This window comes from Syngnathus leptorhynchus, chromosome 10, assembly GCF_054491065.1.
Source record: "Syngnathus leptorhynchus isolate UIUO chromosome 10, UIUO_Slep, whole genome shotgun sequence".
NCBI lineage: Eukaryota > Metazoa > Chordata > Actinopteri > Syngnathiformes > Syngnathidae > Syngnathus > Syngnathus leptorhynchus.
Genome location: NC_141204.1, coordinates 4,285,277 through 4,297,599, shown reverse-complemented (window position 1 = coordinate 4,297,599; position 12,323 = coordinate 4,285,277). Strand labels below are relative to the sequence as shown.

At 44.3% G+C, this 12,323-nt stretch overlaps 3 protein-coding genes across 15 annotated transcripts in view; 2 read left to right on the top strand and 1 right to left on the bottom strand.

The window, feature by feature from the left end:
• Positions 1-12,323, bottom strand: part of wdpcp (WD repeat containing planar cell polarity effector) — a 51,473-nt gene that overhangs the window by 38,796 nt on the left and 354 nt on the right. For 10 of the 12 annotated variants that reach the window (XR_015067347.1, XR_015067346.1, XR_015067340.1 and 7 more), the window contains exon 1: positions 8-2,439. The exons of 1 other annotated variant lie outside the window; for it this stretch is intronic. The gene's annotated coding sequence lies outside the window, so the exon portion shown is untranslated. Of the gene's footprint in view, positions 1-7; positions 2,441-12,323 lie in introns of those variants that run through there. One more of the 12 variants, XM_085921365.1, reaches the window with a different exon arrangement.
• mdh1ab (malate dehydrogenase 1Ab, NAD (soluble)) lies at positions 62-3,102 on the top strand. The gene is made up of 9 exons (XM_085921369.1): positions 62-183; positions 691-789; positions 895-991; positions 1,386-1,561; positions 1,623-1,745; positions 1,822-1,998; positions 2,089-2,202; positions 2,320-2,409; positions 2,614-3,102. The coding sequence occupies exons 1-9, from the start codon at positions 181-183 to the stop codon at positions 2,734-2,736; spliced, it is 1,002 nt and encodes a 333-aa protein (XP_085777495.1). The 5' UTR covers positions 62-180; the 3' UTR covers positions 2,737-3,102.
• Positions 3,753-12,268, top strand: ugp2b (UDP-glucose pyrophosphorylase 2b). Of its 2 annotated transcripts, none has more exons than XM_085921368.1 (10): positions 3,753-3,992; positions 6,277-6,404; positions 6,971-7,078; positions 8,495-8,680; positions 10,170-10,303; positions 10,543-10,840; positions 10,955-11,152; positions 11,212-11,454; positions 11,538-11,642; positions 11,720-12,268. In XM_085921368.1, the coding sequence occupies exons 2-10, from the start codon at positions 6,291-6,293 to the stop codon at positions 11,825-11,827; spliced, it is 1,494 nt and encodes a 497-aa protein (XP_085777494.1). In that variant the 5' UTR covers positions 3,753-3,992; positions 6,277-6,290; the 3' UTR covers positions 11,828-12,268. The 2 variants fall into 2 exon arrangements, with proteins under 2 accessions (XP_085777494.1, XP_085777493.1); XM_085921367.1 differs by lacking the exon at positions 3,753-3,992 and adding an exon at positions 4,104-4,745.

Below are 12,323 nucleotides of genomic sequence, written 5' to 3'. Positions count from 1 at the left end.
AACCTACCGATACAATGATACAACTACACTTCCCGGAGTTCTCGAGGTTCACTCCCGAGCAGCCCAACTCTCGCGATAATACCGCGAGGTTTTTTCTTGTTTTTTTTTTTTTTTTTCCTCTAGCTAATGACCTCCCCCAGGCTAACCCAGTGAGCAGTTGAAAGTGAAGCGATCGACATCATGGTGAGTGCACGCAACTAAAACCGATTAGATCTTATTCATCTACCAACGCAGTGTGTGTGTTTTAACATCCTGTGATGGAATTTAAGATAAAAAAAACTGATTTCAAGCTTTACACGTATGACATTTAAATTACGTAACGCGGGTCGAGCTGTACACTGAATGACAGACCGCCATGCTGAGTTTAGGTATTAAGTTTCCATGTCATTTTAACCACTGCTATCAAGTTGTTGTTTTTTCTTTCTTTCTTTTATACAATGTTTGTAGGGTAAAGATAACAGTCTGTATTTGTTGTTACCTATTTTCCTCCTTTTATTTAATGTATGTAGGAGAAAGCTCAGCGTCTATATATGAAGTAACCTAGATTCGGTTAATCCTGCGTGTAAACGGGAATGTCGACAACACCCTATGGAAGTGTGCCACCTAATGCCTGCCTAACTGCCCCACCTTCAATCCTTCAATCAATCCTTGTACTAACGTTTCTGTTCTCTTCAACGTTACCCTTCACAGTCTGAGCCAATTCGAGTTCTGGTGACTGGTGCTGCAGGGCAGATTGCCTATTCGCTGTTGTTCAGCATTGCCAAAGGTGATGTCTTTGGTAAAGATCAGGTAAAGCAGCTCTTGTAGTCCCTCTTAATCTTCATATTGAAATAAGTATATTTGCCACGTGGTTTGATGTTAATTTTGCGTTTATTTCCTCGTCCTTCATCCCAGCCAATCACACTGCTCCTCCTGGATATTCCGCCCATGATGCCTGTCCTGGAAGGTGTTGTCATGGAATTGCAGGACTGCGCCCTCTCTCTTCTGAGAGGTAAACATTTAACTAAGTTTGGATCGCCCTCTATTCAGAGGTGAGAGGGAGTAAGCAATGAAAACAAAAATGGCAAATTGCTGAGTTTTTCAATAACAGAGCCCCCCCCCCCCCCCCACCAGGGTTTGTATCAGTTCAAGTACGCAACTTTTTCAAAAAATAAACCATCTTCCATTTGCAAGGCAACACTGAGGCCTCTCCATTGTGGAATTTTCCCCATTCAAACTGTGCTTCCCTGTGTTTTATGCGCACATTGGGGGGTGGGGGGGTGACGGTCTGTGAGAGGCCCTCCGTGAATAATACACTGACCAAAACGGGACTTCTGTAGCCAAACACTCTCGTACAATATCGACACACATCAGTTGATTCACACAGAGATTCTCCTCCCCCGCAGAAATCGTAGCTACCGACAAGGTTGAAGTGGCCTTCAAGGACTTGGATGCCGCCATCTTGGTGGGCTCAATGCCCAGGAGGGAGGGCATGGAGAGGAAGGACCTGCTCAAAGCCAATGTGGCCATTTTCGAGACCCAGGGGGCGGCCCTGAACAAGTACTCCAAGAAGACCGTCAAGGTAGTAAGCGCCAGGAGTGCTCAGTCTTTGCACAGAGGGGAAATGATTGGAATACTTTCAGGTTCTGGTGGTCGGGAACCCAGCCAACACCAACTGTCTGATTGCGATGAAGTCTGCGCCCACCATTCCCAAGGAGAACTTCACGTGCCTCACCCGCCTCGACCATAACAGGGCTCGCTCTCAGGTGTGTCTCTGCTACCGTTTTGATACATTTCCGACTTCCCACGTAAGGAACGTGCTCAATGTGTGTTTCTACTTAGGTTGCGATGTGCTGCAGCGTCCCCGCCACCCACGTCAAGAACGTGATCATCTGGGGCAACCACTCGTCCACGCAGTATCCAGACGTTCACCACTGCACGGTCAACATGTCAGGCAGCGAAGTGGCCTGCTTCGACGCCGTCAAGAACGAGGCTTGGCTCAAAGGCGACTTCATCACTGTGAGCAAACAGTGTTTTTTTAGATGATTTTTTTTTATGACCTTGCAGTTAGTCCAAACAGAAACTGACTTTCTGGTGTTGCCGCCGCAGACGGTGCAGCAGAGAGGCGCCGCTGTCATCAAGGCCAGGAAGCTGTCCAGCGCTATGTCTGCAGCCAAGGCCATCTGCGACCACATGAGGGACATCTGGTTCGGTACACCCGAGGTAAATTTTGCTCATATTTATTCTTTGGGGGGGGAGATGTACTGACATATAACCCACATGATAAAAATTAGGAGTTACTATTCTAAACAGGTTTGTTCATTTTTTTTTCTTATCCAGGGTGAGTTCATCTCCATGGGTGTGTACTCCACAGGCAACACCTACAAAGTCCCAAATGACCTCATCTACTCCTTCCCTGTCCAGATCAAGGTTAGCATGCCTTACATTCTGGAACCCCCTCGCAACCCCCTCCCCCCCTTTCGCGTGCTCTTTTCAGTAACTACAGCTAGTTACTTTCATATAAACTCGTTTGTCCAACACTGGCTGCAGGTCTGGGCAAGTCAAGGTAGCGCGCTACTTGGAATGTTGCGGCTTAATGGAGGAATTAACACGCTTGTTACTCTATCCCCTTAGAACAAGACCTGGAAAATAGTGGAGGGCTTGGCCATCAATGACTTCTCCAAGGCCAAGATGGAGGCCACGGCCAAAGAGCTAATAGAGGAGAGAGACACAGCTATGGAATTCCTGGCCAAGTGACTACGTGTAGATGCCCGCCTGTGACAAAAACACTCCCTTTCAATGTCCTTGGGTTTCTCCTGTGTGTCTGTTAAGAGATGTAGAGTGTGTTTTGTTATGCAGACGTGTAGTTTTTAAAGGTCACAACAAGCACAAGAGCTTCACTTGGTTTTTTTTGGGGGGGGGGGGGTGTTCTCCAACTACCTGTCTAACACTTTCTTTTATCATGAATGACTACACTCTAAGAAGCACTCCAATGTGAGCGTTAAGTCTACATAGTTAGTCACCTGAAATCAGGTCATTTCATTTTGTCATGTCGTTTGAGGGGTGTTTGAACAAAACTTGAATTAACCATTCATGCTGTCACAATAAAAGACTTGAAACATATTCCCTTTCAAAGATGTCATTTATGGTCTAGCATGCATGCTCATGAAATTCTACACAAACTTGATTCGTAAACCAAGCCAATTGTCCATTTAAAGACCACAAGAAAGTTATATAATTTTATGGTAGACACTGCAACCTATTACAAAATATCAACTTGCAATACCATCTTGACACCAGAGAGGGGCAGAATATGTCTACTTTTCCATCAAGTATTCTTGCAGCGGTGCAGTGGCGTAATAACAATTGACGTCACCAAACGGACTTGTGTCAGCTCCAACAAAAAAAAGGAATGTTTCGGGGCTGATTGTGTGCTAATAATATTTGGAAATTGCAAAACAGGACATGAATGATAAATTATGACGACAATCGCTAAGCATCCTTGGTCACTTAGTGGGATAAGACCTATACAAAGGTAATCCACTATTATCAAAATTATCATTTTTACTTTATTAGTCAGTTGAATATAAGAATGCCATTTCCGGAAAATAAAACGGCACTCATGCCAAAATGTCTTTTTTTTTAAACCGGAAATGCGTCGCGCAAACTCATTGGGGCTTGGCGGTGATGTCACGAGAACACCGAGCTCTGATTGGCTTTGCCTGGCGTTGACAGGTTCCAATTCGTTCCTGTTTGGAATGTCTAGAGGGCGAATCATCAAATATTTCTTGCTTTTTTTTTCCCCATTCACATTCCACTCGCATTTTTTACACAGCCAGAAAGCCAGCCTGGTGTGTTGGCCTGTACACGGCACCGAGAAGAAATAAATACCTGCGCGTGCGTGTAGTGTGTGCGTGCGCGTGTGTCCACTGCGGGGAGTTGCTTGCGGTGGTCCCTTTCGAACCGCTGGACCGGGCCGACCCTATCGATCGCCGGCATCCTGCGGCCAAACGGTAATACTTACACTCCCGGTTTTGCAGACAATGTCTCTTTTGCTAACCACCTAACTGCCTGGCTATCTTTACCCATTAGGTGTTTTTCTCCCTTTTTCTCATTTCTTTCTTTAGCCCTCAGTGGTTCCTCTTCTCCGTGGTGCGTTCATAGCGCCTCCGTCTTACGGACACGTCCTCTGTGCGCATCGCCTTCGGTCTGCGTTCACACTTGTGCGTTTGTAAAGTTCCGTTACCAACATTCGGCGGATGGGAGTGTTCTTTCCGGTGGTTTAATAATTGACGTAGATGCATGTGTTCGGCGATGTCCAAAAAAAAAAAAAACAAAGGCGAGGAGAACTCGTCGCAGTAATGTGGTCGTAAAATCCCAAGTAGGGGAGTTGTCTTTGAAGGGGAGGAGGAGGAGGAGAAGGAAGGAGGAAAACCCTGGGTTGAGGTCAGTAGTCACACTGTCACAGCCAGAACTTGTGACGTGGTTTATGTAGGGCTGGAAAAGAGGAGGCAAGGGATAAACCGACGTTTTTAGGAGACCACCTTTCATTTGGGAAGATAAGTGCGAATGTGCCTAATAACTTTGATGGGATGGTTCTATGATCTGGAGCTCCACTGGTGATTGGACCGCTCACTGCAGTCGGCACTCAACTTTCCTGCTCCGTGGGATGAAATTTTGGGATTAACTGGCAATTATTATCAGGGTTTATTTGTTTTCGACGTCTTGTTTCCTGACTGATTTGAACATGGCTCTTTTTGTGGAAGGTAAGAAGTCGTATGCATGTAGTCTTTCTACTTCAAATATGTAAACTAGATTTATTTTGTGGATTCAAGTATTATGTTTACCTCTCTGACGATCCCCAATTGAAGAAAAATTCCATTTACACGATGCAGGATGTTTAGTTATAAAACAATTCCAGTGGTCAACAGCAAATTTTAGTGAGGGATGCCGCAATGTGGCGTAATAAACATATTTCAATTAATTTCTAAATTGCTAAATTAATGACTACATTCCATATTTCATAATAAATAATAATAAATTCAAGACCAAAACCCAGAGAAGAAACAAATTGCCACACTTCCCCAAAAGAATCAAAAATTAGTTTGCCACTTTCACGCAGATATCCAGCCAAATTGAAGCACAGAATTTAAGTCTGTACTTTTAATCAAAGTTAAAAAAGTCCAAGTGTCTCATTTCCCCACCTCATGCTCCACAGCCGGATATCACGACATCCTACTTGTCACTTTTACCCTGCGAACGTTTTGTTTCTTCTTTCCTTTTTTTTTTTTTGTCGGAATTTGCTTCTGTAAGCAAAAATACTCCTTGAAACAGTACGCTCGTAAAACAAACAAAAAAACAGCTACCAACTCCTCCTTTCTTTAAAAGTGATATTATCATATCTTGTTTTCCACGACTCCACAATCATGTTAGATCCAAGTCTTGGATCAGCAAGCAGCTGCTGTAGCTTGGAAATGGGCCACAAAGTTTTTGTGCAGCCAAAGGAGATTTGGAGCGGGATATTGACGAGACATGGTGACAATTGCTATCATCATAACAGGATGGACAGGATGTCCACTCAAGTGGACATCTTCACATCCTTGTCCTGGCATTTCACAATACATTCCCGTGACTTGTACTAGATAGATCATTGCTAGCTTTTACAAGGTTAAGTTGCGTAACTCCACTTTCTATCATGTCCGTCCGAGTTAACGTGTTCATATTGTTGAGCGTAATGATGATGATCTTCCTTCCAAGTGTGTTCTCACGTGCATAAAATGTGTCATTATTGAGACTCGTGAGTCATTCTTCCCCAATCTATGCTCTCCTTCCACAACTTCATCACAACACAAGAATGTTTCTGCCAAAAAGTGTTATTTAACGTCTTGTTTCCAGATGTACGTTTTTTCTCTTTTTTTTTTTTTCAAACTGGATCCGACATCTGAGTTACATTTTGTCAGCAAATGTTTGACTAAATACAAATCTTTTGAGGCATATTTTTCCTGTACATGATTAATGTAGCGAATGTGGCTAATGAGCACCTAGCCTGAATCTGAACTGCAAAGCATTAGCTTCATTAATATGCTAACTTTAAAAATCAGATTTAAGTGCAACTGACGCTGAGAGAACACCAAGTCGATATTTACATTCCAGTGTCGTTTTATTTTATTATTTTTTTTTGCTAACGGCCTTCGCCTCTCTTCAATGTTATTGTTACAACGATACACGTCTGACTCGTCCAATTCCCTTTAAATGTGATCAGCTGACTTGGACTCTTAAACTCTTCTGCCTATGCAGGTCTGAGAAAAGGAATGCTCAACGGAGAGATGTCTCACTTCCAGGAAATGATGCGGCAGCAGCTGGAGACCTCCATACACAGCGAGATGGAGAAGCTACTGGACACCACGGCGGGCGCGGAGCGAGAGGTAACGTCTCCATCTTTCGTTGTCATCGAGCATCTGGTTGCCATTTTGGAGGGCGGAGGGGGTCGCCGGGAAAACACACGAGTGACACATACTGTGTTGCGGTGCCAATGAGGCTAACTTAATGCGTGTGTGTGTCGAGGGCGGGGCCACCCAGGGGACGACGTGTGCGAGGTCTTCGAGAGGCTTTTACCTCTATGATTCCGCTCTGTTGTTCTGATTTCCAGCGGCACGGCAGAAACAATACTCTTGAATATGATGCACCGGCGTTCTTTAAAAAGCAATATAAATCCGGAGATGAGATCCTCCTTCTTTGGTGCGCACACAGACTTTATGAGCTTCTAAACAAAGTTTGTGCTGAGCCAGCAAATTTATCTTCAATCTTCAAAAGTACAGCCAATAGTAATCTTGTGTGTGTGGGTCCAAAGGCCTAAAAAGGAATTTATTACCTCTAGCGAAGGTACTTGTCAAGTTGCGCAAAAGCTGTGCATTCGTATTTTCCACTAACAACCCAGGCTACACTGATATCCTCCTAAAATGTACCAAAAAAGACATTTTGTGTGTTTCAGGCATGCAAGAAAGACTTTGAGGGCTTCAGGAATCTATTCCACAGATTCCTCCAGGTTAAGGGTCCATCGGTGGAATGGATCAAGATACGGCGACCGCCCGAGGACTCTGTGAGTTGACCTCCTGTGACTCATGTGCTCAAATGGGTCACAAAACACACACTGATAACGCACAAAGCAAGCAATCTCGAAATATTTCATGTCGGGATCGAACTTTGGAGTCTTCGTTACTGAACACACATAAAGAGGTTATTAAAGTCGACTTCCCTCCCAAATGCATTCATAACCATTGGACTTCTCCGGAGCATGATAAGCAACATGATGTGTAGATTGTTTATCTTTTTTTAAACAAATAAAATAAAAAATTATAAAAAATAAAATAAAATTTCTAAAACTCAAATATATAATACAATATATTGTATTATTTAAATTAGATTTTGAATAAAATTAATTCATCTTAAATTTAAATTATTTTATTTTAAATAAAATGTATATAATACAATGTATTATTTACAAATTTTTATTTTATATTTACAAATTTTAAATTTATTTATATATATATATATATATAAAATATTTATAATAAATGAAAATACTTCAGGTCAAAGCATTTAAGTGATACCAGCCCAGATATGGACCAGCCATTCGAGACTTTCAAAATTCCCAATGGCCCCCTCGGTTCCGAATTCTCCACAGCTGAAGCGTTCCGCTTCTCCAAACACAAAATGATGCCAAAATCTATGAATCGCTGTCATAATCATTCATTCATGAATCGCCCGCAGTCATATTGCAAGCGCGTTAATGATTCACGCCCGACGACCCAAATTGGGGTTCACCAGCATAACGGTAAATTGTTGATGGAGTGCGCGGACCTTCTGTGTCGCTGCTCTTTTACAAAACGCCTTCAGTGGCTTGCCACAAACACACACACACACACACACACACACAAAGCCTGCTCTGTCTTTCTCCATCGCCATTCTCACACCTCCCCTTCGCTTCGCCTCTCAAAAGCTCTCAGCACTTCTTTTCTTTCCACCATATGTGACACGAGATAAATAACAAGAACAACTTTGGAGTTGGAGATTAGAGGGACTCCAAAAAAGGACAGTGATGCGCGCTAACAAGACCCAGGTTAAGGCTGTTAAATCAGCAAAGCCGACATTCTTGTTGATTTGTCAAACCGGCTGCTAAATGTCTGTAGGCCGCCAAGTGATCATCTGAGGAAAGTGGGAATCCCGTCTGAACCGCGCTGGTGATAATTACGCGGTTTGCTTCGTAAAACGCTTCGCTAACGCGTATTACTGCATCTAGCTGTTCAAATATTTATTATGCGAGTCAGCTACAATAACATTTGAGCCTCATCCTCTTTGAGGGAGGAAGAACGTCACGCTTGCGGTTTGCCAGCAGGAAGTTTGCAAACACGTAAATTTCATTTTCACCGCTCCTATTTGAATGTGGCCAACGACCTCAAATGTTTCACTTTTTGTGCTCCGTCACTCGTGACGCCATTTGTTTGTGTGTGTCCAGATCCAACCGTATGATAAGATCGTGGCGCGAGGCCTTCCGCAAGGCGTCGCCGACAGCCTCAACAAGCTGGTGGTGGTCAAGCTGAACGGGGGTCTCGGTACCAGCATGGGCTGCAAGGGGCCCAAGAGTCTGATCAGCGTCCGCAACGAGAACACCTTCCTGGATCTCACCGTGCAGCAGATCGAGGTAACAATCAACAAATCACGCTTGCCAAATGCCAGTGTCCAAATAAACCCGTCTGAGATTATAACGGTGACTTCAGATGGGCTTGGCGGGAAGTGATGTCACGGTAACGTCAGCTCTGTCTCCGCTTGGCTTGTTTGTTATGATGACGTGTCCTTGAGCGGTTCAAGTTACGCCTCACAATTTTTTTCTCTATGGTGCTGTCACGGTAGCTTGAACAGAAAAAAAACCCAGAAACCAGATATCTTCACTTTGGAATGAGGCCTCTTACATATGTGGGAGTCATTGAAAACTAGGTATTGAATTTCCAACAATGCGAGTACAGTGCAAACGGTGACCTTAAAAATAAAAAAGAATAAATCTAGTTACGAAATACTCAAGCGCACTATCAGCGTCCAGAGATCCAAGAAGGATCTGTGGCTTGTACAGCGAACATTGGACGCCATGTGCTAACCATTAAATTCAATAAATCACTTGTATGTGGCACTTTGGGCCCGGATGGAAGAATCTACCTTTTTCTTTAGCTCCTGTGTAATTCTCTTCATATTTGGTCAGCGTATTGCATACATGCGAGTGAGTGAGGTTGTGTTTCGTAAGGGCCCTGCGGGACACCGCCGCCCTCCTCTTTCCTTCCCTCATCTACCAGTACACTGCTCTCTTGTGTCCCAATCACTGCGCCCCAGTTCTGCTTAGCTCAGCTCCGATTGCATTACCTCCAGTCCCCAAACAACCTGTTTGTAGAGAAAATAGAGACCATTCAGATACCCGCAACCTTTTTTTGGAACGCCGCAAGTGCTTTCACTCCACCGTGGATGAGGCTTGTTTGTATCATTTTTGGTACAGTACATCTTTGTACTTTTTTTAATGTAACGTACATTTTTCATCTGTCGTATCTCAAGGTGGCACTATATATTGCTAAAAATGTGCAAAGATTGAAAACTACGGAGTAGTCGATACTTCCCGCCCCTCCATATAAATATGTGCAGTGTTACTTTTTAATTTGTGCTTAATATTACAGCTCTCTCTTCCGCCTCGATTTTGCTGACCTTTTATTCGGCTTTATTTTATTGTTGGTCAAGTTGGTGTTACTTTAAAAGCTATGTTTTCTTTTAAATGCTGCTTAGTGTAAAACGTTTGAGAATTACTTGACCAAAGTCTCAAAGTGCTTGACTCGCCTTCTTTGTTATGTTTTGCGGTGTGTCAATATTACACGTCACACTTTTAAATTGTTTGCAGTGCGTATTAGTGTATGGGTGTGTCAAACATCCTGAAGCGAGAACATGTCTTCTCCCTGAAAGTGTGTCGCGTTTTCTCCATCTGGTTAATGTTTGGCAAATGTTTTTGTCTTGCTTTGAAGTATTAAAAAAAAAAAAAAAAAAAAAAAACTCCACCCTTTTATCCGTCCCATTTTGGACATTAAACTCGGCACTAAATGAAATTGAAAGCATTACTCCTATAATTATTCAATAGTATTTTTTGTTTTGCCATGCAGCACCTGAATAAGACGTACAACACGGACGTGCCTCTGGTACTCATGAACTCCTTCAACACAGATGAAGACACCAAGAAGATCTTGCAGAAGTACACACATCACCGTGTCAAGATACACACCTTCAACCAGAGCAGGTGAATGTTGTTTTTTTTGTGTATGGGCAAAAAAATCATTCGAATGGAATTTGGAGTTTATGAGTTTGGAAGTGATTCAAAGGCTGACATCAAAGAAACGAAGCGTCCGACCATTTCAGCGCATCGAGCCGGAATTAATCCTGGACAGGACACGCATCCGTTGATCTCGCTTTGATCAGAACGCTCGGTAAAATCCGCTTTTGAAGTTCTCTGAGATGTTTCTGTTGCTTTCTCTTCAGGTATCCTCGCATCAACAAAGAGTCACTGCTGCCCATACCAACCAGCCTAAACACGACGGGTCAGAACGCAGAGGGCTGGTACCCGCCGGGCCACGGCGACATCTACGCCAGCTTCTACAACTCGGGCCTGCTGGAGCAGCTGATTGCTGAGGGCAAGGAATACATCTTTGTGTCCAATATAGACAACCTGGGCGCTACTGTGGACCTGCACATCCTCAACCATCTGGTGGGGCGACACAATGGCAAGCGATGCGAGTTTGTCATGGAGGTGACGGACAAGACGCGTGCTGACGTAAAGGTGGGTGCCGCCAAAGTTGCGTCAAATGGCCTTCAGGTGGCGCTACCAGGTCATGGAACTTGTCAGAAGCCATTTACCAAAAAGAAGTTTTCAAATTTCTGGTGTGACTCGCAGGGCGGTACGCTGATCGAGTACGAGGGTAAACTGCGCCTACTGGAAATCGCTCAGGTGCCCAAAGCCCACGTGGACGAGTTCAAGTCGGTGTCCAAGTTTAAGATCTTCAACACTAACAACCTTTGGATTTCGCTGGCTGCCATCAAGAGACTGCAGGAGCAGAAGGCCATGGACATGGAGATCATCGTCAACAACAAGGTTCGACACAACAGCACACTCATTGCATACATGCCTGTAATAATTTCCCGCTTATACAGACGCTGGACGGAGGTCAGAACGTAATCCAGCTGGAGACAGCGGTGGGCGCGGCTATCAAGTGCTTTGACAACGCCTTGGGCATCAACGTGCCCCGCAGCCGCTTCCTGCCCGTCAAGACCACCTCGGACCTCCTGCTAGTCATGTCCAACCTGTACAGTCTGGACGCCGGCTCGCTAACCATGAGCCCCCGCCGGGAGTTTCCCACCACGCCGCACGTCAAGCTTGGGAGCTCCTTCACTATGGTGCCACGCGACAAATGGCAGAGTGGGGTTGGGATTTTAGCCACAAGACAAGTTTAGCACTCAAAGTGATGTGTCACATTCAGGTCCAAGAGTACCTGACCCGCTTCGAAAGCATCCCTGACATGCTGGAGCTGGACCACCTGACCGTGTCCGGGGATGTCACCTTTGGCAAGAACGTCTCGCTCAAGGTAATGTGCCTCACTGGTTTCGGGCCAAGGTTAAGGTTCCTAAATCAGGTCAGGGTTTCAAGCCTGTATCTGTGCAGGGTACGGTGATCATCATCGCTAACCACGGGGATCGCATCGACATCCCGGCAGGATCTATGCTGGAGAACAAGATCGTGTCTGGAAATCTGCGGATCCTGGACCACTGAGACCATGCCCACTGTCATGCCAATGACGCCTACACTGGTCATGTGACCACACCCACCCGTCAGGCTTCATCCCAACCATGTGACCTGTTTTTTTGTTTTGGTTTTCAAAGAGACGCTGCCCCCTGCTGGCTGACAAACTCACAACCTTCATGTGAATATAACAGTGTACTATATGATCACAGTGTACTATACTATATGGTAGTAAATGTTCATTAACAAGAACTGAAGTAATCCGAAATGAAGTTGAAGGCCTTAAGTACTGTTTGTCATCTTATCACAACATTGTGAATTATTATTTCAATCTTAGTGTTTTCTTTGTGTTGTTAATCATCAGAAGATGCCAAACACACACGTACAACCACACAAAGAATGAGACAGAAAGCAGCAATAAGTATTGAAGTGTGACTGAAGTCTGATTAAAGTGCAATATCATACACTGAACTATGGCTCTGTGGCTCACGTTATAAAATCTAGTATATGGGGGTTTAAAATAAGA